The 25,479-nt window shown below is 39.3% G+C and overlaps 1 protein-coding gene across 1 annotated transcript in view; it reads right to left on the minus strand.

The window, feature by feature from the left end:
* The window catches only part of MYO16 (myosin XVI), a 441,248-nt gene that overhangs the window by 275,619 nt on the left and 140,150 nt on the right, over positions 1-25,479 (minus strand). The window contains exons 11-13 of the mRNA XM_044913335.1: positions 19,920-19,985; positions 9,541-9,671; positions 3,967-4,072 (exon numbers count right to left, since the gene is read on the minus strand). Of these exons, the coding sequence (XP_044769270.1) occupies positions 3,967-4,072; positions 9,541-9,671; positions 19,920-19,985 (303 nt within the window). The remainder of the gene's footprint in view (positions 1-3,966; positions 4,073-9,540; positions 9,672-19,919; positions 19,986-25,479) is intronic.

A 25,479-nucleotide genomic window follows, 5' to 3' on the forward strand; every position in this document is an offset into this window, starting at 1 on the left:
TCCTTCACTCTTCTTCAGAAACTGCTGATCAGAATAACCTCCAAGAACTGATTTTCTCTCGCAGTATCCTAAGACCAGGGCAAAACCGCGTGGGCTAGAGGCAGCCAGCATCCCCAGTGGAGACGCCCTGTGGGTGTCCGTCGCACACGCGGCCCCATGGGGCAGCCTCGCGCACCGCGCCTGCTGGTGCAGAGCCTCAGAGCGATGTTGCACCATAGGGTCTGGGCCGAATGGCTTTCCTATTCAGCTCACCCACGTCTCTCCTTTCAGGGGTCACCTAACGAAGCTTCCTTTCACCCCTGAACTTCAAGCCTTCTACTGAAGGCTCCACCATCAAGGATGCTCTTAGGCACTCATCTCCTTAATCAGACTTTTCTTTCATGCAGGAAGTACGGGCCCATCTCTGGAATGCATAAAATTTCACTGAACCCCTATGATGTTATAAAGATTTACAGTCAATTCAGAAGTTTATCCAACACTTGTATTTAATTCCCACACGTATACTTGGGCACTGTGCAAAAATGGACTGGGTAATTTTCAGGAATGCTTTGGACCCCAAACAATATTCATGAGGATTGTAATTTCGAGAGAAACAACAACAAAAAGCACAATTGACATGAAGTTTAAGCCATACTCAATCCTGGGCAATATTATTTCACAAGACTAGAAATCACTTATTTTAGGATTTATGAATAAGACAAACACGTGAATTAGAAATAGTTGTACTTGAAATTTGCATGGATATCATAATATTGATTCCCAGATGCTAACTGATCTGGAAGAGCTATATCTAGCTAAAGAAATGCAACTTGGTATGTATTCACTTAAGCTAAAATGCAAAGCCAATTCACATAAAGTAATCTAGAATGCAGTTTAGAAATTATGCAGCCTGCTCTTTCATGAAGGATCATTTTAATAAATGATTGCTTTAGTCTAAATTTACATTGGAGACTATTGTTCCTTGCCAGTATAATTAGGCCAACAGATCCCATCTTTCTATTAGTTAACCTAAGTCTATTTTATAACCACGTTGTTCTATAAATTCTCGAATTCTTATGTGTCAGTAGGACGTATCCGACAATATCTGCAGAAAGATAATTTATGCTATTCTACCCAGTTCGACCCAAAATGTGAAATCATTTTGAGCTGTGCGGTAGAATTATGCAGGTTCTCAGTATATAGTTTGAGCTCAATGAATGGTTATGAATTAGAGTCATTAATGAACACGTATGTCACCAGAGATATGCTGCAGAACTGATTGACTGTACATTCTTCACAAAGAGAAAAATCTCCAGAATCAGGCATAGGTTTGGGAATCCAGAAGAGCAGATTTAATTTTTTTTTTTTTAAGATTTTATTTATTTGACAGAGAAAGACACAGCGAGAGAGGGAACACAAATGGGGAGTGGGAGAGGGAGAAGCAGACTCCCCGCCGAGCAGGGAGCCTGATGCGGGACTCGATCCCGGGACTCCAGGATCATGACCCGAGCCGAAGGCAGTCGCCCAACCAACTGAGCCACCCAGGCGCCCGAGCAGATTTAATTTTTTAAGGACCTCTTTTTCAAAAGCAGAAAATATGAGGAAATTACATTGATCCATCGATTAAACAGAAGTCCCTCTCATTTCTAAATGAGGAATCGCGTACTGAAATGTCCAGAATATTCCCTTGTGAACACCACCATGGCAGAAATAACTCTGGCCTGCAGCTACAAGTCAAAAGGGCAGGGAGAGAAAACCAAACACAAATAGCACAATTCTCTCAGGGCGATGGGTTTCTAGATCTTCAACGTTTGAACTTTCAGAGGGTACCATTTTAGGGAATAATCTAAGCTAACAGCAACTGTTTTTATTCCAATGTCATCAGACATTTCCAAATATCAAATTGCCAAATGAAATGTGTGCACGGCAAGTTTTGTGTAGGAGAGATTCTAGAGGGGCAAGGTGTGCACCTGCCAAACCTCACTGTGAAATGCACACCGAGAGAGAGGGTGCCGGGGCAACACGGCCAATGGTGTGTATCCTCACACACACGCAGCAAAATTTACAGGGTCCTGAAGACATACAAATGGTGTATCCACATTAAATCAACTTGCTATTATTAAAGTACATCAATTTGGGTAACTTGGGATAATTAACTGTATCTCAGGTGTGCCAGGAATACTTACGGGTACCCTATGCCTGCCCTCATTCCTCTGCTACCTGGAAACCGATCTCCTACTATGTGGCAGGCTCTAAGATGGTGTCTCTGAATTCAAGGGACATGCACATGGCAGCCACTTAAGGTTACTGTTGAATAAATGACTAAGTGACAGGGGTACCATGGCCCAGTCAGGGGGGATGTGCGTTCAGAGGTGGCTTTGGCAAGATTAAGGGAACAGGGAACCTCGAGGGGGCTGGACAAGAAAACAACAGCTGGTGTGACTGATGGGATACTGTGATCCTGGGGGAAGCCCGGAGGGGCTGGCCTCAAAGTGAAAGCCAGTTTCCGGCGTGGAAATGAGAAAGTGATTGTGCCATTTATTTGATGGGTGACCTGGGAGGAAATGCTGGAGAAATGTGGGAGCCCAGGCATTCAGGTCTGGCCATGTCTTAGGGGCACACTGTGGTATGTCCAGGAAGGCTGCTGGGCAGGAGTCTACACGGTAAGAAAGGGGTCAGGTGGGGTTAGGACAGAGCGTGACACACACGGAAGGGACCAAGCCCTGGGACCACTGAGCACAAGCAAGCGCAGAGTGTAGGACCCACGGCCCCTCAAGTAATGGGGTGCATGTAAGAGAACAATCATCACGTACTTGGATTACTCTAGAGTTATTTCCTATAAAATGATGAAATTGGAGGGTTACCCCTACAGATGGAGACTCCCAGAGCAGCACACTTGTGAGTTCTGACCATTTTCCTGATTGGTTATTGATCATCTCTCTCTGTCTGTTCCCACCCCCTAGGGGTTCCCAAGCGCTCATTGCAGGATCTTTCTAGCAGTTCCCGAGTTGGTTCCTCCAGTCTACTGTGCCAGGGAAAACCTGCTAACCAAACTTGACAGAACCGTGCAAGAACAAGAGACAAGCACCTGCAGGTGTGTCCTTGGGTAAAATTTCTGAGTTTTTCTGACCTTTATGTTAGCTGCTCAGAGGCCTTTCTGGTTCCTCCTTGAATCCTGACAATATTTTAGGTGGATGAAGGAACACGATGAGAAGCAAGTGTTACTGAATGTAACTTAAAATCAGTTCTAAACTGGGCAAAGGGAGTCAAAAGGCACAAAGTCCCAGTTATAAGATAAGTAAGTCCTGTAGATCTAACGCACAGCATGGTGACCACGGTGAGCAACACTGCTCTGTGTGTTTGAAAGATGCTAAGCGAGCAAAACTTCAAAGTTCTCAGCACAAGACAAAAAAATTTAACTATGTGTAGTGATGTATGTTAATTAAACTTACTGTGGTGATCATTTTGTAATCCATACACATATCCAATCACTATGTTGCATGCCTAAGACTAACACAATGTTGTATGTCAAAAAAATCAGTATTGGGGGTGAAGGTATATTACCTGCCCATCAATGTCATTAACATTTCCTGTTATCAATTCTTTTAAATACATTGAAACTTTATTATCAGCTCTCAGTGATCCCCCCAAAAGAGGTGCTTATCAGGCCAAATCCCTCAAAGGAATCTACACACCAAAGTGGCACTTTTTAGGTGAACAACAACAATCTAAGTATTTTATATGTTTTCAATCCAACTGTTCTGAGCAAATATAAAAAGAGTATGTTCAAAGTATTTGAAAATATGTACAAAAAAATAAACCTTCACTTGAGCAGCATTAATTTGCACCAATCTTTTTTTTTCCTTTGTTTCTACAAACTTCGACCAATTTATGGTCAAACTATGGTCTTACTATGATATCTCCTTTTATTTGTAAACTACAGGTTTCTTGACTCAACATATTCTCCAACCCAAACAAGAAACTTACATGTTTAAATTTGGAATCAAACATGGGTCTGCTGGAGCCAGACCTGCAGATGAGGTGTCTCATTATTTGTTTGCTGGCTTCAGACTTGCCAGATCCTCTTTCTCCACTAAAAGAAAACAGAGAGAGAAAACCTAAGTTTACTGTTTTGGAGAATGTAGTAAACGATCCAATGAGCAGAGGTAATCCTCAGACACAAAGATGGTGAGGGAATGACAGAACCTTTAATGCAGGTATGGTATCATCTCACTCTTCCCTTTGATTGGTTCACCAAAATATTTAGTACATATGTCCTATGTCACATGCCCTATGGTGTTCTAGATGCTGGGAAGACATGTGAATTTAACGCCAATGTCTCTAAATGCTGGGACATCATATCAATGGGATGCGAGTCTGCCATCCAATGCCTCACAGGGTAGAACCACACACGTAGGGGAATTACAGTAGAAAGGGGTCGGGCTGGAAAGAAAGACAATGACGACTTGTCCTCAGCTTTGTAAATGAAGGTAAGTGAGGTGGCCCCCAGGGGACGGCCGCTAAGGTGGGGATGTATGTGTCCTAGAGCTACATGACCTTGTTAAATCTTTCTGAGCCTTCCAGGAAAGACATTACATCTTCCTCGGGAGACCCATGAAATCTTTCTAAGCTTCCCTTGTCTTCTCTTCAAAATGAACATAAAGCAAGCAACTCCTGAAACTAAGTTGTTAAGATGGTCAGATGTGACCAGCTGAGTAAGGTGCCTGGCACGTGGCGGACCCTCCAATGGCCAGTTGCCTCTTGAGGCTGCTCTCAGTCTGACGTTCTGTGCGTTCAGGTTTCCTTCGATCTAGGAACAAACGAACACTCACCAAACTTGTTATTTATAATGACGGTACTTTTGATATTTCTCAGGCATACTTCATAATTCATCTAATTTCTTTTTTAAAAAAGATTTTTATTTATTTATTTTAGAGAGAGAAAGAATGTGCGTGCATGCACACCTGTGCAAGCAGGGGGAAGGGCAGAGGGAGAGAGAGAGTCTCAAGGAGACTCCCTGCTGAGCGTGGAGCCTGACTTGGGGATGGACCTCAGGACCCTGAGATCATGACCTGAGCCAAAACCAAGAGTCAGACGCTTATCCAACTGAGCCACCCAGGCACCCCATAACTCATCTAATTTCTATAAATAATAACTATATTACATTTCTGACATGAGATGAGAAGATTAACATAGAAATCCAATACAGTAATTACTGATACAAAATAATGTTCTTACTGCTTCCAGTAAGTAAATGAAATGAAAAAGTCTTTATTCATCTGATAGCTTAAAAATTAAAAATATATATAAATCTCTTAACTAGTGCTAATTTCTCAGGCTTCTCCCTTGATATTTGTACTAATGAATTTGATTAAAGGATGTTTGCCAGGAAAGAAGAAGCCCAAATTTGCTTCTTTTATTCAGGTCTCAAGTTGTTAAGAAATGCTTTTCTACTCCCCTCATCTACACTCCCCATAAATATTTTAACAACGTTTGGAACAACTACCCTAGCAGCCTCAGGGAAGCAGGTGACAGAGACCTGCACAGGATAAGGAGTTCCTTTTCTGGGTTCAAAGGCATTTGCTTTTAACCTTCTCATTTCAGGGAAGAAACAATTTAGCTCTTTCATGGTGGAAATTTAACTTCTACACTTGTATTCGCTGTTATAAATATTCTCTTACTTAACAAAATAAGTGGATGTTTCTTAAATCTTGTCTTTGGAGAGATTCTGTTCACAGCTAACAAGGTGCCCAGAGGTGGAAGAAACCAGGGAAGACCTCCCCATGAGGTGGGGGTTGAGCTGATTCTTGGAGAAGGGGTAGCGTGGAAGGCAGTGATTATTCAACAAGAAATTCTCAACCAGTACTTCCCGAGCACATACTATGCAACCTGAAACGGGGTGAGTCTACAAGGTGGACGAGGCCAGCAGTCTGCGGACACGAAGACCCCAGAGACCTATGAGGATGTGCGGCTGAGCTGCCCCCCTCCTCCCACCACAGTGCTCACTCTATCAGGACATGTAGGAATAGAGAAAATGGCCGTCAGTTCTCTTAGCTGGCTAAAATCCCATGCATTTGAACCATATCATAAAATCTCAAAATGGCCATATTCCACTTAAACTCTGAGTAAAATACAAGGAAATAAAAGAAAAAAAAAGACATGCGATATGTCAGGATAGGGTTGACACTATAGGGCTATCACATTAAAACTAAAAATCTTAGCTCAGTGTGTTCAAGAAACATTCCTTGACCTGCAAATCCAGACTGTGATTCAATCAGAAATTGACCAGAGATTTTGGGTGGTGCCAATCAGGACCCATAAGAATTTTAAAACTCATCTGATCAGTCTTGTCTGCTAAATCTGCACGTGATAAAGGCAGACCCTAGGCTGCGTATTTCCCAAGTTACCTGTATGTTCAGCATGTAACGTTAATTTAGATTTGCTCCACACACTGTTAGGATAATGGATTTTTGTCACATGTGCTCTAACAACTAATTAAAACCATCTATCAGGGCCTCCAGAAAATTAAAGATAAGATAGATGATGGTGAACACCAAACTCTCAGTTATAACCCAGGACCAAGTTCTGAAAATTATTAAAAAACTATTCCTCAAGGGCGCCTGGGTGGCTCAGTTGGTTAAGCGACTGCCTTCGGCTCAGGTCATGATCCCAGAGTCCTGGGATCGAGTCCCGCATCAGGCTCCCGGCTCAGCGGGAAGCCTGCTTCTCCCTCTCCCACTCCCCCTGCTTGTGTTCCTGCTCTCACTGTCTCTGTCTCTGTCAAATAAATAAATAAAATCTTTAAAAAAAAAAAAAAAAAAACTATTCCTCAAGATGAAGCCTAGTGGCGCTAGTAGGGCCTATAATTATCAACAAAGTGAAAAATAAAATTAAAATTTGAAAATAAAATTTTAAAAGTCCCACCCTAGTCCTAAGTTACAGGATGGCTATTCCAGGAATATCTGTGTTTTGAACTCCAAGTCTTAAATTATCCTTTGTAAATGCTGGTTGTAAGATAGAATAGACTCTCTTGGGGCGCTTGGGTGGCTCAGTCAGTTAAGCATCCAACTCTTGGTTTTGGCTCAGGTCCTGATCACAGGGTCGTGAGATGGAGCCCCACATAGGGCTCTGCGCTCCCCGAGGAGTCTGCTCAAGACTCTCTTTCCCTCTCCCTGTGCCCCTCCCTCCCGCTCTCTCTCAAAAATAAATAAATCTTTTAAAGACACAACAGATTCTCAAAAATTATCTTTAAACAATGTATTTAGCGGACTTCTAAATTTACTAATTTTAATGAATTAGTATAATAAATGCAGAAAACCTTTATCTTAGTCAAGACAATCAAGGAGATAGAAAAGCCACATAAAAACATCAATCCTGAAAGAAGAAAGAGAATGACTAAAATAGTAAGTCCTTGTGATCACAGATTTGTTCTTCATTTCTTGAAACCTGAACAAGGAAATCTTTTTTTTTTTAAGAAAAACTGGTTGATACATGGCATTATTAGCCTTTAAAAATGCCCCGAAGAAATACTGCTTCTGCAGAATATTAACAAGTCCTACTGGAAAAGCAATTCCATGGGCAAATTCACGTAGAAAGCACTGGGTTACAGATGAACAGGTTTATTTACTGAAAGAACTTGCTAGATACTGTAAAATCTGTAACAGGCAGATTCCCAAAGGATACAATTCATTGACAACTCAGAACTTTGCTATGGACCAATGTCTTTCAAAAGAATTGAGTGGATTCAATAAGAATTTAGGAAAATCCGTGGATCTGTGGCCATCATTTTAGGGAGGCCCAGGTGGGCCGCTGGAAACCTCCTTGGGGTAGCCGCAGGGGGCCGGCCATGCACTCGTGGGTAAGCTTCATTCAGGCCCAGAAGCCAAACTATGGGCTCCCATCCCACATATAGCATCCACTGGACCCTACACTAATTAATCACCATTTACTAATTCACATTATGGGGCTCACATCCCAGATTCACTATTCACTAATTGCAGACCCTAGACTAATGAGTTACTCCTCCTAATACACAGTCACCTGACACATAAAATCATGATGCTAATAATAATACCAATCTTATAAGATTGCTAAAGCAATGGGTAAGGGAGTATGTGGAAAGCACCTAGTGGAGGGTCTGGCACTTACTAAGTTCTCAGTAAATATTAGTTGTTATTACCACACTAGTATAACATGCCCCACAGTCTCATGATTTTTTTAAAAGTGTTCCCCTTTTTGGTCAAAGTTAGACTAGACAATTGGACAGATAAAGCAGATGAAAACACAGTTGCTTGATTCAAGAACGGCTGGGGCCACCCTGCCCCCAGAGCCTCTCCTACCCTGGGGACTCTTCAGAACAAGGGTGAAAACAACCACTTGCTCACAATTTTAAAAACCAGAACACTGACGTTTGCAAGCCATCTATCTGACCCTCTCTGGAACTTTTTGATCAAATTGATAATGTAAAAGTGTGTAAGTAAGTGCTTACTTAAGTATTTAAATGTCTTTTGGGGGCGCCTGGGTGGCTCAATCGTTAAGCGTCTGCCTCCGGCTCAGGTCATGATCCCAGGGTCCTGGGATGGAGCCCCACTTCGGGCTCCCTGCTCAGCAGGGAATCTGCTTCCCCCTCTCCCACTCCCCCTGCTTGTGTTCCTGCTCTCGCTTTGTCTTTCTCTGTCGAATAAATAAATGAAATCTTTTAAAACAATAAATAAATGTCTTTTGGGTTCTATCCAGGTGTCCATGTGTCCTATCTTTCATTTCACTTTGATGAGTTGGGCAAAGCTTTATTGACAACATTCAGTTGCAGCCAACACGACTGATTATAACTCGGGCAAAGCCTTGAGGATTTACAGAAGTCCCCTCTGGTAGAGGTTGCTCCTAATACGAAACATAATTCTCAATGCAGATCTTATATTAACACCGAAATAATTCTTTAATCCTTTATCAATACATAATCACATTTCACCTCTACGTCTTGCGGTTCGTGTGTGTGTGTGTGTGTGTATGTGTGGGTGTTTGCTCCAATGTGAATCATTGTCCTGAGCTTCTTGCTATTCATGAGCTCATGTTACCATGATATTTCAGTGTAAAATATGTCCGGGTGTATACTTTTGGTAAAATATGAGCAGAGGTAAATAGCTAGAAGCAGGAGAGAAAACCCACAACTGCAGGGTAATAATTTGTATTCTGGACCACACCACACAGTGGGCGCTAATAGCAGGTGCCTTTCTTTCCCGGTGATTCCTGAGGTTTGAAAGCAAAAACACTCTGGTCCTAAGTAGTAAATCTTCAAAATGAATTGAGTTTCAGGTTAAGTGTGTTGATATTGATTCCGCCACACTTGGGGCTATTCCTAAGAACAGAGATGTTTCTCCTTGGTAACGAGTCAAATTACTTATTGCAAAGACACGCTGGACCGCCAGGGCTGAGGAAGTCAATAAACGTGAACCATAGGCAAGGAGAAGGGTCTCACGCCCAAGCCCCCAGCATTGCATCAGCGCATAATCAGCGCATCATCAGCGGGTGGGCGAGCGAGGGGCGGGCGAGGGGCGGGCTCACCTGAGAATGAAGCACTGGGGCCGCTGCTCCTGGAAAAGCTGGTGGAAGGCTCTCTCGGCGCAGGAGAAGATGTGAGGCGGCAGGGAGGAGGAGCAGGGCTGCCCCGTGCTGCTGAGGTAGAGCCGAGACACCTGCCAAGCAGTGCGGGAGACAGACAGCGGTGAGAAGGTGCAGGCCCCCCGCCTCAGGGCACAGCTGCCTTATTTCCATATCCAAACGCCAGGGAAGCTCCACGTGTGAGACTCATTTGTAACTACAAAACTGCCTGGGGAATTACGCCCTTTGCAGCACGTTTTGAGCATTCATAATGATAAAATAGAGGCGGCTGTGTCTGATCCCTCATTACTTGGTTCACAGGCTTGAAATTATTCTGCTGTCCTTAAGCAGAGCATCCCACACACATCCAGTTTGATAGAAACCCATGAAGTAAGCTGAACCTGTGGGGATTTACATCACACACAACGTCGCTCAGCAACATTTCATTTCAGTACCATAAGACAGAAAGGATTTTTGATCCGAGTAGAAAGCACCTGCAGCTGAAACACAGAAGAACTTACAAACTTCTCAGAAAAACAAAAGTGAACTTAATTTCAGTGACACAGTGATTTATGAGGATGGCCATGGTGTCAGTATGTTTAGTCCTTTTGAGTTTCTAGTAAATTCTGTTATATTAGAATAAACACTGAATGATAGGGAGATGTCTGAGTCATGAAGAAATATCAGACCAACTTAATTTTTCTTTCACAAAGTGACTGGCCTGTAGCTTCAAGGCCGTCAAGGGTGGAAAGCTCATCAGAAGATGGAGGAAAGTGTCCAGACAAGGTGAAGGTGCACCCATCCTGTCATGGCAGCCTGGGTCTTTGGCTCTGTGGGCATCAGTGGGACGATGGGAAAGACCTGAGTGAGGCATCTTGACTGGATGGTCACAGTGTATCAGGAGCAGTTTCCTGATTCTAGGGGTGATATGGAGGTTACACACTGAACGCACAATGCACGTATTCAAGGCTGATGGGACAGCATACCAGCAAGTCATTTGAAAATTGTTGGGGAAAAAGGTGTTTGTGCTATTTATCTGCAAATTTTTCATATGTTTGAAGTCATTTAAAATCATAGGGGAAATAATTTTTTTCATAGAATAAATGACCTACAGCTATAAAAAAATAATCGGATGAATCTCACGAACATAATGTTGAGTGGAATCTGTCAGACACACGAGAGAACATTCAATAAGATAAAGTATAAAACCAGGTAAAACTAAGCCACACCGTAGAAGTCAGGTCGGTGGTGCCTTGGCCAAGGTGCTGGTGATTGCAGAGGGGTGAAAGCAGGGCTTCTGGAGTGCGGTAAATGCTCTGGATCTGAGGGCTCGTGAAAATTTACCCATCTGGACACTTAGAAACCCATGTCCGCTGCATCTCAATAAAAACTCCAGAAAGCCAAAATCCTTAAATACTGTGGTCCTGGTGCAGACACCAGAAGAAGAGATCACCTGGACAAACTAGAGAACTCAACCTAAGCCCACACATGGGTGTGGATTTGGGGTACGAAAGGGGGCTGTTTCATGCATTAGTCGTAAAGAATGGGCTGATTATTAGTAAAGGAAACGAACGCTGATCTCTATCTCATGCCATGTGTAAAAATGAATTCTAGATGAATTTAAGTCCCAAATATAAATAGCAAAGCATAAAACATTTACACAAGTAAACAGAATAATACTCTCATGATTTTGGAATGAGGAAATAGGGTTCCCAAACACAAATTATAATGGGAAGGATGAATCAATATCAAAATAGTACATTTGACAATTGCTGTTCGACCACAAACATCATACATACAGTAATGTGATAAAAATCAAAGATAGAGAGGAGATTAAGCTGTGTTTACTATCAATACATTAACAGTGTCTTATAAATGACTTCAACAAATAAATAAGACTGGAAATAAAATAGAAAATTGGACAAAGAATACAAACAGAAAAGAATAACCAATAAATATGAGAAAAGAAGCAGAAATTCTCTGGTAAGCAGGAGAATGCCATTTCAAATAGGAAGGTGACAGATATAAAATACTAGTAACTTTATCAATGGTTTAATAATAATGGCTTACACTTGTTATGTGCTTGTCACTGTTCTAAGCACTTTATATTCATCCAATTCTCTTAGAAATCTATGACTTGGGTATGAGAATGATCTTCTTTTTACGAGTGAGGAAACTGAAGCAATGAAGTTAGTAACCGGCCAAAGGCCACATAGCTAATTAGTGGTAGAGCTTGGTTTCAAAAGGAAGTTTTCTCCAGCACTAGAAAAACACACCTGCACTATGGAGAGTTGTTCTAACTGGAACGGTGATTTGGTAACAACTTCTAAACTTAAGGTGGGCTTGACCAGGACTCTCTCCGAAGAAACTCTCAAACATTAGCAAAAAGCACACATGAAACGGTTCTTAGCCTCTTTGTAAGAGCAGAAAACATGCCAATAATTTAAAAATCAGTATAGGGTTTAATGGATGAATATAAAGGATTGTGTTTTAATATGATAAAATACTATAGGGCATTTAGAATAAATTATCGAGACCTGAAACTATCAACATAAAAAAGTACAATGGCTAATGAAGATTTGTTTTGTAAAAGGATACAGTTAATATATGTGAATATATCAGCAATATATCTGAGTGAATTAAAATGGAAAATAATGGCATTTGAAGTTTTTTTTTCACATGTAATTAGTCCCCACCCCCCTTTACCCATGTGGTCTATGTTCCAGGACCCCCAGGGGGTGCCCAAAACCACAGAGAATACCGAACCCTATATACACTATGTGTTTTCTTATATATACTTAACTATGATAAAGTTGAATTTATAAATTCAGCACAGTAAGAGATTACCAAGGATAACTAATAATGAAATAGAACACTTATAACAATATACTGTAATAAAAGTTGTACAAGTGTGGTTTCTCTGTCTCTCTCAAAATACCTTCTCTTCCTGTATATATACCCCTCTTCTTGCGATGATGAAAGATGATCAATTGTCTACATGATGAGATGAAGTGCAATGAGTGACACAGGCATGTGATGCAGGCTTCTGATGTGATGCTACATCAGAAGGAAGATCGGTCCCCAACTGACCCTGACCTTGGGTAACTGAGACCATGGAAAGCAAAACCACAAGTAAGTGGGACAACCGTATGTGCCTATGTATAGTGAACATATGAAGGACTGGATGAGGGGCGCCTGGGTGGCTCAGTCAGTTAAGCGCCTGCCTTTGGCTCAGGTCATGATCTCAGGGGTCCTGGGATTGAGCCCTGCATCGGGCTCCCTGCTCAGCGGGGAGTCTGCTTCTCCCTCTCCCTCTGCCCCTCCCCCTGCTTGTGCACATGAGCTCTCTCTCTAATAAAAAAATAAAATAAAACCTTTAAGAAAAATGACTGGATGAAAGGATAATAGTTTCAGGAGAGCGGTTGTCATTGCTTATGAAAAGGAATTTGCCTGTGTTCACAGGACACTACACCAGCTAATCTAAGACACCATATAATTAAAACAAAGCTTTATTTTCTGTTCTACGCAGAAAACAAACGTTACAATTGAAGTAGGGCATGATGTGTTCTTAGCACATCTTTATAGCTGCATCCCAGTCTCAGGAGTGTATGTGAACAGATAGGACTTCTTTATTTGAAATAGTTTTCAGAGTTTTGTATTTTTAATTATTTCAGAATTTAAAATGGATACCAAAAGAATTAATGATAGCAACGTATACATTATAATTCATAAACCAACCAGGGAGTTCTAGCCCAGCTCTATTTTCTTGCAGGACAAATTTCTGTTCCTTTTGAACACTTGCACTAACACTATTTCATGTCCCAAGTCCAACACTGGCCTAATCAAATTTTAACAGAATGCTTTTAAACTCCATCTGTAAAATCCTGCTGAGAATTTCATTAGATGTTACAAACAAGGCAAGACAGAAGAGAGCCAGGAGCATATGTGACTCCTACTCTGCTTCTTCAAACCTCCTCAGGGTCACATCTTCTCTTAAGGCCAAGTTTTACTAGACTTTAGACGTGTAAGGGATCTTGGGTGTCTACGTTTTTTCATGATAATCAAACTAACATTTCTCAGATCCCTTCTCTTAAAAGCCCTCTCCTTTCCATACAGTGTCAGACTTTATGTTGTAGACTATTCAATTGCTATCCCCTGGTAATACTTAGCTCGATGCTGATTCTAGGCTTTGTAAGTAATATAAATACAAAATAATAATGTTAATATAATAGTGCATTTAATAAAGATAATAATCAATTCTACTTAATTATTTCTTTTGAAGCTTGAAGATCTTCACTTACGCAGGTCCAGTTTTCTGACAGGCCATGTAACCTTCAGACTGGTTATCATTCATTGCCACTGTCATTTTCATTATTAATATTATTGGATGTTCCCACTGGGTCCAGCAACTACCATCAGCAACAGCCACTCCCTCCCACATGCCTTCTCTCTCCCTTTCACCTTATTCTCTCCCCATGTGCATCATCTGGGAACGAGAGGATTCTGGTCACTGGTAATTTTAAGGGCTCGATTGGAACCCATGGGTGAGATGACATCACATCAACCTCATTCATGGGTACCTCCCTTTGCTGGACTCTGCTTCCAGTGAAGAAGGTCCTCTTTCCAGCCCCACTCGTCCAGAGGTAACACTCTCTGCTCAGTCACCCCAACTACTCGCCAAACTCAAACAGGCCGTGGGAACATTAGGACACCAACAACAAGCAGAATCTGAAAATTAAATGAAGCCCTAAGCCTGACATGCTACACTAGGTGCCATTTTACATAGTGGGAAAGCTTAATCTCACCGCCAATAGAGGACAAAGAGAAAGTGGGTACTGATCATTTCTGTGTCCTTGTGTACTTAAAAATATAACCTTGAGAAATGATCTCCAGATCTCTCATCTGGAATGGCGTCATTATTTTGCACACTGAGGTTTCCAAGTGATGTATCTTTGGTTTGTGAAGTCCATAGTAAAGAGAACAGTGAGAAATATCTGAGACAAGTCTGACATGGATGTTTGAGGGGGCCAATGCATATCTACAGCTGAAGTGTCTACTCTCATGACATTCACGTGTTCACTGGTTTCCACAATGATACAAACACCATGTTGTTTGTCCTTTCTAATTACTACCTCGACAATGCATTAGACCTGGGTTTTTTTAAGGATTTTATTTATTTATTTGAGAGAGAGAGAGAGAGAGTGTACGAGCATGGGGGGGGGGCAGAGGGAGAGGGAGAAGCAGACTCCCCACTGAGCAGAGAGCCAGATGTGGGGCTCAATTCCAGGACCCTGAGATCATGACCTGAGCCGAAGGCAGATGTATAACACTGAGCCACCCAGGCGCCCCTAGACCTGGTTCTTTAGTGGCTGCCATCTGCCCTGTCATTGTGGTCACCCGATCCCTGTCCCCTTCCCCTCTCCCTCCCCCTTTCCCTATCCTCTTCCTCTATCTCCTCTTCCTGATCCTTCATTGCTTTCTACTATTTTTCTACCTCATTCTTAAACTTGGTATGAATCCTAGAAATCTTACAAAACAAAATATCTATGTGAATTATTCCTAATCTTGCATCCAAGGTAGAACCTCAACATTATTTCATTTTAATCTCCAAAAACTTTGTACATTCACCTGAACCTGGTTTTTCCTCATCAATTTTTCTCTTCTTTCATTTTCTTTTTTTTATAGATTCTCCTAGACCCACAAATTCAAAACCTGTATCTTCAAGGGATGCTCCTCTCTTATTTGTTCCTTAAATGAAATTCTCTTCAGGTTCTTCTTACTGTCTTTTCACAGACCCACTCAACTTTTGCCCATTACCACCAGAGCTCCCACACTAGGCTTGCTCTTGGATTATTTCAGTGCCTACTAACTAGTCTTCTTGCCTAAATGTCTCTTTTTCTCAAACTGATGGTGACAGACTTATAAACACTATTTGTATCAGACTTGTTTGTTTCTAGTGGGTCTTTATTTTCTAAAATTAAAACCCAAACTCTCTAACTTAGCTTTATAGTCTAGATCTAAACCAGACTTTCAATTCTTTAACTTTTTGAACTCCTGCTCTTATAGGATTAGTCTATGCCTTCTTCTCAATGATCCTATATTTTTTGTCCCCATAATGTGTCTCTAGACAATTCTCCAAAGTATACTTCCTCTCCCCTTACCAGAATCTTACTCATTCCTTGGGATTTGCACCAATCACATTGCTTTTCCAACTAATGCCTTTCTCAACTTGGTAAGATTTCCTTCCCTCCAACCTCCTGACTTGTCAATTAATAGTGTACATTCTCAATATAGCTATCTTACTGTCCTCAGCTACAAGTGAAGTCTGTGATTATTTTTATCATTACTTATGTATTATCTCTATAATGTCAATGCAGTTTTTAAGGGTGAGGAGACTCTTAGCATCCCCAAATACCTAACATAACATATTGTGTTTAATAGACTCAATAAATGTTTCTTGGTTTGATGAAGCATTCTTGTTCCCGATTATAACACTGCTCCTTTTGCAAAGCCTTTTCAGAAAGATCTGGCTACTTTGCTATTTTTTCCCTCTCCCCTACCTCTTACGTGTTTAAAATGAGTGATGTCACTTGGCCTTCAACATAAATGGGCAGCACAATAGTGAGCCGCCCCCCCCCCCCCCCCCCTTGCTGGTTGTACTTCATTTAGAACCGTCTGCCTACTGGCCCGTTAGGTGCCACTCCTCCCCAGTGACTATTCGCATCACCTTAACATTGCTTATGTCCCAAACCAGGGACAGGGCTGCTTGCTGCCATGTGTTTGTATTAGTCTCAAAATGCAGTTCAAAGCAGAGGGCTCTACATCCATGATTAATGGCCTCCTGGAAATAAGAAATGAATGTTATGCAAAGCTTAATATAACACAGTTAATGGTAACAAAATTAAAGTGAGTTACAGATGATGCATGTGGATTTTTTTTCAACATGAAACACAGAAGTCATTCTCCTGGTCTATATAATCCTTATAGATATAATCATATTCAATGTTTTAGTTTCTTCTTTTATTCAACTAACGAGGGAAGAAACTAAACTATCTGAACAGAATTTAAGATAATAAGCATATATATGATTATATAATCAATAAGCACAAAAATAAGTGAAACCTTCCCTTGCATGTCCATAGGACACTGAGGTAACTTGATGTGCTTCAGTACACAAGTAACTGATTTAAAATCGCAAGGTACTAAGATTGCTACAGAGGATAACCACTAATTCGGCCTAAAAATTAAACCTTATAGCTACCTAATATCTATAATTATATTATGAGGTATTACTTGTAGCCCAGGAAAGTACAAAGTATTTAATTCTACATAATGGAAGTGAATTCCAAAAGCACCAAACACAGTAAAATCTCATTATGTCCTATAAAAAGTGGGCAGTTTTATTGTAAGCTTTTTATCAGTGCATATTTTATCTAAATATACTTATTTTCCTCTTACATTCTATGTCAGAGTCCACTGGAATTGATGGATATAAAGGATGATACATATAAGTTATACGTTGCATTCACCATTTTAAGTTTTAATGAAGTGTTCATGCAAAAATCTCAGTGCATTGTGTTTTATTTCTACATTAATAAAGAAGTATGTCTGTTAATGTCTCTCCTTTTCTCTATTATATGTATTTCTGAAAGACCTGCAAATACAACACATTACTTGAAGCCATAAAACTGCCAAACTATTAACACCCTAAAAACAAAGAAACCACAAAATCACAGGTCTGTTCCATTTGAGATACAATATAACATGACAAGCAATGCCATACTAAAACAATTTATTATGGTACATTTTCCCTAATCCTTAGAATTTGACCTCTAGATCTACATAAGCATTTTTACAATAGCTATATATGTATATATTTTATGTAATTATTTATTTTTAATTTAATTTTATTTTATTTTATTATGTTATGTTAGTCACCATACAATACATCATTAGTTTTTGATGTAGTGATCCATGATTCATTGTTTGCGTATAACACCCAGTGCTCCATGCAGTACGTGTCCTCCCTTAATATGTAATTATTTAAAATTGGCTTTTGTCTCACCATAAGATTCTTACTGACTCTATGATCCAATATAGTACCATAAATATAAGCCAGAAACAACACATTAATAGTCAGCTCTAAATAGCAGGAGTTCTCTCTCTCTCTCTCTTAAATGGAAGAATAATGAACTTGGAAAGCATCAAAGATACAGAAAACTCAGGCACCCTGGTGGCTCAGGCACCCCGTTAAGCATCTGCCTTCGGCTCAGGTCATGATCCCTGGTCCTGGGATCGAACCCCACACTGGGCTCCCTGCTCAGCAGGGAACCTGCTTCTCCCTCTCCCTCTGCCTCTCCCGTCTGCCCATGCTCTCTCTTGCTCTCTCTCTCTCTCAAATAAATAAAATCTTAAAAAAAGATGCAGAAAACTATGTTTAAAGCAAAATTAAAAGCCCCAAATACTTATTTATATAAGGCAGAAAACTGACACTATAACTATATAACTTAAATAACTATCAAATTAAACTCCAAGAACTTAGGAAGAAGGAGACGATAAAAAGAAAAAGCAGAAATCAATCGTATAGAGAATAAATTTACAGCAGAAAAAAAATTAAGTCAGGAAATGTTTTTCTTGGAAAAGATTAATATAATCATGAAATTCCTAGCAAATTGATTTTAAAAAGTCAGAGAAGGCACACATGATCAACATTGGGAACGAAAAGAAATCACTCAAAACTCTACAAACATTAAAATAATAAATAGGACTCATGAATAATTATATGCCCCAGACTTTGGAAGATTAAATATAATGAACAGAATCCTTATAAAACAGAATTATTAAGAACTGACATAAAAGAAATAAAAATCGAACAGTGCGGGCACCTGGGTGGCTCAGTTGGTTAAGCGACTGCCTTCAGCTCAGGTCATGATCCTGGAGTCCTGGGATCGAGTCCCACATGGGCTCCCTGCTCGGCGGGGAGTCTGCTTCTCCCTCTGACCTTCCCCACTCTCATGCTCTCTCTATCTCATTCTCTCTCTCAAATAAATAAATAAAATCTTAAAAAAAAAAAATCGAACAGTGCATATGTCTATTTGATCATCACAGGTCAGGTTAAACTCCTCTGATAAAACTCCTGAGATGACTTCAGGTGACTGCTCTTGCCCTGGCCCATCACGTGACCAAACATTCAGGTTGCCCAAGGCTAAGGCTGGGATCGGCCTGAGTGGAGTGAGGACAGTGGGCAAGGTGCAGCAGTTTTAAAGCAACAGTGCAAGTTAGTTTGGTAAGAAGGGCGGAGGCTGGGGTAGTGAGTGGGCACTCTATTTTGCAGGTGGGGTTTCTATAAGAATTCTTCATTGATTCCTTGGGAGCTTAAAGAAGGTGTTCTCTCTCCCTTCCCCTCCTTCTCTCCTTCTCCCTCTTCTCCAACCTCTTGCCTACCACCTCCCCCTCCAACATCTAGGAGCACGTCCCTGCTTCAGAAACACGTGTCCGCTCCCCTTGCCTCTTTGTCATGCTCCTGCTCCGGATATAGGATTCTGCTTTCACTGGAACCAGCCTTGTGCTTACAAAAAAATAGAGAGCTTGCACGATAATATTCTTGATCTATTACTACTCGAAAATCATGCTGTGTTTTCAGTCGCCTGGAATAATTTTCCAAAAGCAATTTCTCTTTTAATTTTGAGAGTCTCATAATTAAAAGTGGAAGGTCAGGCGCCTGGGTGGCTCAGTTGGTTAAGCGACTGCCTTCAGCTCAGGTCATGATCCCGGAGTCCCGGGATCGAGTCCCACATCGGGCTCCCTGCTCAGCAGGGAGTCTGCTTCTCCCTCTGACCCTACCTCCTCTTGGGCTCTCTCTCTCTCACTCTCTCTCTCTCTCTCTCTCTCAAATAAATAAATAAAACATTAAAAAAAAAAAAAGTGGAAGGTCATTTGGAAAAATGTACAAAATTCAACATTATCCTTTCTTATTCTCATTGTTTTAACATCATAGAATTTTTTTGAAAGAGGTCATGATGTTGAAATAAGGACTGTAAACCAACTGATCTTGGATTAGTTAAGAAGGTATGGAAAGTAGAGTAATATATTATTTAATTTTAGAAGTCGGTCTAGTGACTACAATTGTAGGAAAATGACACATTCTAAGTGCAAAGGAATCTTTTGAGAAGATAACGTTCTTTTCCATTTTTGTCTCAGAACAAATGAAAGTCATTATTATGCAAATTTCAATTTAGACTTCTCTGAGACATTTGACTTTACTTATTGTTTTGGGGTTTCTTCTTAATCAATCATTTGATGCAAATAGGTATTTTAAATGATATTTTAAATTTTATACTCACCATAGTGGAATAAATTGGAAGCTCCTTGAATGGGTTAACAAGCAAGAGGATGTCTCCAATAAAAGTCTGTTAAAAGAAAAGGATATAAATAGTTGGTGGACTATATAAATAGAACACTTAAAATTAAAAATGATATAACTTTAACATCATTGTATAAAATATAGAAAATAAATAAAAGCCATACATTAACATTTTGTGAACTGTTTTGAAAGTTTGTATATAAAGAAATAGGAAAGTCAAACTCAAATAAAATAAAACCAATAGGCTTGTTCCATTAAACACATAACAAATGAAATGACCGCATTCTAAGAATTGCTTTTCTTAAAGGGTTTTTTTGAGAATTAGACTGAATTAAAAAAATATAAATTAAAACACATGGCAAAATATACTGGAGGAAATAAATGTGGTAATGAGTTCTATGCTGCTACAGAATAAGAACAAAACGCACAACTGAAAAATGAATAAAGCACAGAAAGCAAATAAAAATACTTTTGTAATAAAAAAAGGACAAGTTATGAAATATAAAGGCACAAAAAACAGAATAAGTACAAGTCAAATAATAAATTCATAGATTTAACCCCCCCCAAAATCAGTAATTACATCAAATGCAAAGCTACTAAATACTCTAACTAAAGGATGAAGATTATGAACTAAAGTACTCTGTATAGATTAAGAAAATTTAGAAATAAAAAGATAAAACAAGATATACCTGAAAACAATGATAACAGGAAAATGTGGTTTAGCAACACTCAATTAACACATACAAAAAAATAAATAAATAAAACTGATGAAAAGGAACATTTCACAGTGATAAAATGTTAAATCAGGAAGATACAGCATTTAAAATTTCAGTGAGACTAAAATCTAGCACAAAATATACGAAGAAAAACAGCTGTAAGGAGAAAAATTAATTCACAATGACAGTGGGGACTTTATATAATTTTTTTCTTAGTAACTCATGAAATAAGCAGATAAAATTTTGAAATAAATAATTACCAAGTGATTAATTGACTTATATACAACACTGTTACCAAACAATTGCAGAATATACATTCTTTGAAATTGAACACAGGTCAGTTTCATCACATTTAAAGGACTTGAATCACATAGAGTATGCACTCTGATCATGGTAGAATTAAGACAGAAATTAATAATGGATATCTAGAAAATCACCAAATGTTTGGGAATTAAACAATGCATCTGCAAATAACCGATGAACCAAAAAAGGAGCCACAATGCAAATCAGAAAATATTTTGATTATAACATATCATAATTTGTGAGATGCAACCAAAGATATACTTAGTATGGAAATTATTGCCTGATATGCTATTTATAAAACAGAAGAAAGGCTGGTAATTATGATCTAAGTATACTTTTCAAGGAGCTCATCAAATTACATAAAGATAAAATGAAATATAATCATTATAACAGCAGAAATTAATGGAATAGAAAACAAAAGCAAAAGGTGGTCTTTTGAACAGTGTAATAAAATGGTGAGTGCCCTAACAAGATTGAGAAAACAAGAGAAAATACATAAACTATCGGTATCCTAAATATGACATTACTACAGACAATATAGACATGAAAACAGATAAAGAGATATTCGGAATCACATTTTAGCCACTATGGGTATTTAGGAAATGTGGACAACAACCATCATCTTCCCAAAGCTAACACAGTAAGATATAGAACATCTGACTAATTTTTTTCTGTGAAAGAAATTTGAATCTATGTCTAAAAACCTTTCCACAAAGAAAATTTAAACTTCACTGGTGAATTCTTCCCAATATTGATGAACAAAATAAGCAAAATAAGCAAATTCCTATTGTTCCAGAAAATAACAGAAGAGGAACACCGTTTCATTTTAAGAGGCCTGCATAAACTTGGTATTACAAACCTAAGTAGTATATTGAAAGAAAGGAAGATTACAGGCTGTTCTCTTTCATAGTGTACATGCAAAAATCCTGAGCAAAATACTGACTAATTAAATCCAGTAATACATTCAACAGGTAATCTGTTTCAACCAAATAGGATTTGTTCTAGTAACATAAGGTTGGCTTCATATTAGGAAATCCACTCTTGTAATTTATAATACTAAAAAGTAAAGAACAAAAACATATGACATATGATCATCTCAATAAATGTCAAAAAACATTTCAGGGCATTCAATGCCTACTCTTGATTAAAAATAAGAACTTCGAAAGCTATTAATAGAAGGAACTCCATTAATCTAATAAAATTTAACCATACCAATGGCAAAGCTACTGAAAACAACTTGCTTAATGATAAAACATCTAAAGCTTTTCCCTGAGATTGAAAATGAGACAGGGATGCCTATCTTAGGTTATTGTCACCTCCCATTATCTTTTTATTAAGAGTGCCATCCCGTGAAATAAAACAAGAAAAAAAAAAAGGAAGGAAGCTATCAAGATTTAAAAGAGAAAAATAAAAGTCATTATCTACATACTATATGGCAGTATATGCAGAAAATCCAAAAAAATCTCCATATAAATCAATATTTACATATGAACTTAGCAAGTTTGGCAGATAAAACATGAATTTCACAGTGAAATTGTATCTCTGTATTTATAATACACAAAAAGGAAATGAAATTTGCTTGTTATTTTCAGTCAGAAAATATTTATTATAGCATCACAGTTTGAAAAAGGCCTAGAAACAGATCTAATACAAATGGTCAAGACTTCTGCATCAAAAATTTTAAAATGTTCCTGAGAAAGTAAACATGGTCAAAGGAGGGATATTAAATTTCCATGATATATAGAAGACTTCTATATATCAAGATTTATTATACTGCTCTAGTGATTAAGATATCTCAGTACTGGCTTAGGCACAATGGATCCATACAACAAAAGGTGGATTCTAGAGACAGACCCACTCCCCAGGGTCATCTGGTCACCACAAAGGCGTCATCACAATGCAGCAGGGGAATCCACATGGAGAAACATTAGTCTGGACTCTCCTCTTGTACCACTGTGAAATCACTTCCACACTGGTAATACACCTTAAATATTCAAGTTAAAACAACCAAACTGAAATAAGAAAATATAAGAAAATGTCCCAAGCCAAATTTTCTTAAGTGGGACACAAAAAAACACTAAATGTAAAGAACTTTGTAAAAACTGCAAGCTTCTACTCATCTACAGACCTACTATAAGGCGAAAATGCAAGCCACAAACTGGGAGAAAATGCTTACATATATGTAGATCTAAGAAAGAAAGAATGTCCTGAATATATAAAAATCCCTACGCATCAAGAAGAAAAATAAAACAACCCATTTATTTTTAAATGTCAATATTACTGAAAGGGTGCCTCATGAGATGAGATGGCCAAGTGAGCCACACACACATACTGGTCACCATCATCAGTCAGCAGGAAGACGTGAGCTAAAACCACAGTGGGATACCACAACCACCGGAATGGCTAGCATCTGTGAAAACTACTAACACAACAGCCAACACTGATTATGCTGGGTGTTGGTGAGGGTGCAGAAACCAAAGTCTGTGGCGGGAGTGTAACCACTCTGAGAAAGTGTTTGGCTATATCTACTCAGGCTGAAGGTACCTGTGATGCCGGCATTTCAGGGCTCAGTTCACGCCCCACGAAAATAGCCCCATGGAAATACTTGCATACACATGTCGCCAAAAAAGGCCCAAGATGGTTTATAACAGTATCACCGAAATAATTCACATAATTGTAACAGCGTAATTCAATAACCAAAGAGTGGAGACGACTCAAGTGTTCCTCCATTGTAGAGTAAATAAATAAATGAGGATATATTCACACAGCAGATGATTTTAGAGGAGTAAAAGTGGGTAGCTGTTGCTGAAAGCAGTAGGATAGATGGTTATCAGAAATACAACAACGAATGAAAGTGGGCAGACGCAGAAGAGAACACACTGGGTGAGTCCTTTTATATAAAGTACAGAAAAAAATACCAAAAGAATCTGTAGCTATATATGCCAAAATCTTTTGTGATGATTAGGGTAAACTGAGGAAGGGGCTTCTTAATATTTCATTTCTTTACGAAGCTGCTGGTTACCTGGGCATGTTCACCAAATGAAAATTCATGAAGCCATACACCCATGAGTGATGCATGACTCTCTTTATATATTGTGATTCAAGATAACATTGACTTCAAAGAAGGACTGGCCAGGATTCTACAGCCAAGTAAAGGAGGAAAGAAAAGTAAAATGATTAAAAAAGAAAGAAAGAAAGAAAAGTAAAATGACTGAACCAAACAGGGATCTTTGTAGTGAAGTATCTGAAAATTACTCAGAAAAATGAAGAAAAAAAGTAGACTGAGGGAAAAGGGAGAAATCTGCTAAGGAAGGAAAAATGAGGAGCTTTAAAATAAAATCAAAATACTTCTAAATTGCACTTTTCTATTGCGATATAATTTCTATTTTGATCTAATTATTGAAGGAATTTGAGACTGTCTTTGCAAATGTGTTTTGTGATAAACAAAAAAAATAGTCTAGGAAAATGTGATCTGAGTGTTAATGATACTCCTAATGTATGAGTTTATATAGGTTTATTCCATATTCTCAAGAGGCTGCTTTGATGAAAAGTAACATTGTAAATGTTTTGCAGAGAAAGAATTTTTTTAAAATTTAGAAACCTACACATTTCCTTTACTCATCTTTCTAAAATATCACTGTTTTATTTTTTAATAGCTCACACATGTTAAGTGCTCACAAGGGTCTATGAGGTTCAGTGGAATGACAGGGAATGACATGGCAGGTATTGCATATGGTGGGTGCAGCTTCAGATTCCAGGCTAGGGGGCAGTGTCAGCTGGGGGAAAATGCATCTGTCCTCATAATTTCAAATATCCTCCAAGTGAGAGAGACTTCGACTTCTGACACAAGCTTGTCAACTTTAGCCTCTTGAGCTGCTCTTAAAGAAGACCCACTACATCCCACTGGGTCACCTGGAGGGGAATGTTCAGTTAATAAGTGGCTCAGGTGAGCCAGGCTGCTTACCTGGCTAACTAGATGTAACAGGCGCCCGTGTTTATTTGGGGGGTTTCTTTCTTTACCAGTCTCGAGTCCTACCAGTTGTGTTTGTAAAGAGAATATTACCTCCATGTTTATCTGCCATCCATAAAGAAATTTATTGCATATTCTATTTCCATTGTCCCGGTTGACAGTAATTATTCAGAGAAAGAAATGCCTTTATTCTCTGCATTATTTAGCAAGCAAACATCTCATCTCTTACAATTCATTCTGTTTGATAGTTTGGGCACATCCTACTGCTGTATGGAACTGTATGAGCTGTATGGAACATTCACAATCTGATATCCAAATGAAATGCTATATACACTTAGTTAAAAGGGCAAGTTATGTTTGCTCCTGGGTTTTGGCACCAAAAGGAAAAAGAAAAGAAAAGAAAAGAAAAGGGAAGGGAAGGGAAGGGGGGGAGGGGAGAGAAGGGGAGGGGAGGGAAGGGAAGGGGAAGGAAGAGAAGGGAAGGGGAGGGAAGGGAAGGGAAGGGAAGGGAAGGGAAGGTAGGGGAGGGAAGGGGAGGGAAGGGAAGGGAA

This window comes from Neomonachus schauinslandi, chromosome 3 (genome assembly GCF_002201575.2).
Source record: "Neomonachus schauinslandi chromosome 3, ASM220157v2, whole genome shotgun sequence".
Classification (NCBI taxonomy): Eukaryota; Metazoa; Chordata; class Mammalia; order Carnivora; family Phocidae; genus Neomonachus; species Neomonachus schauinslandi.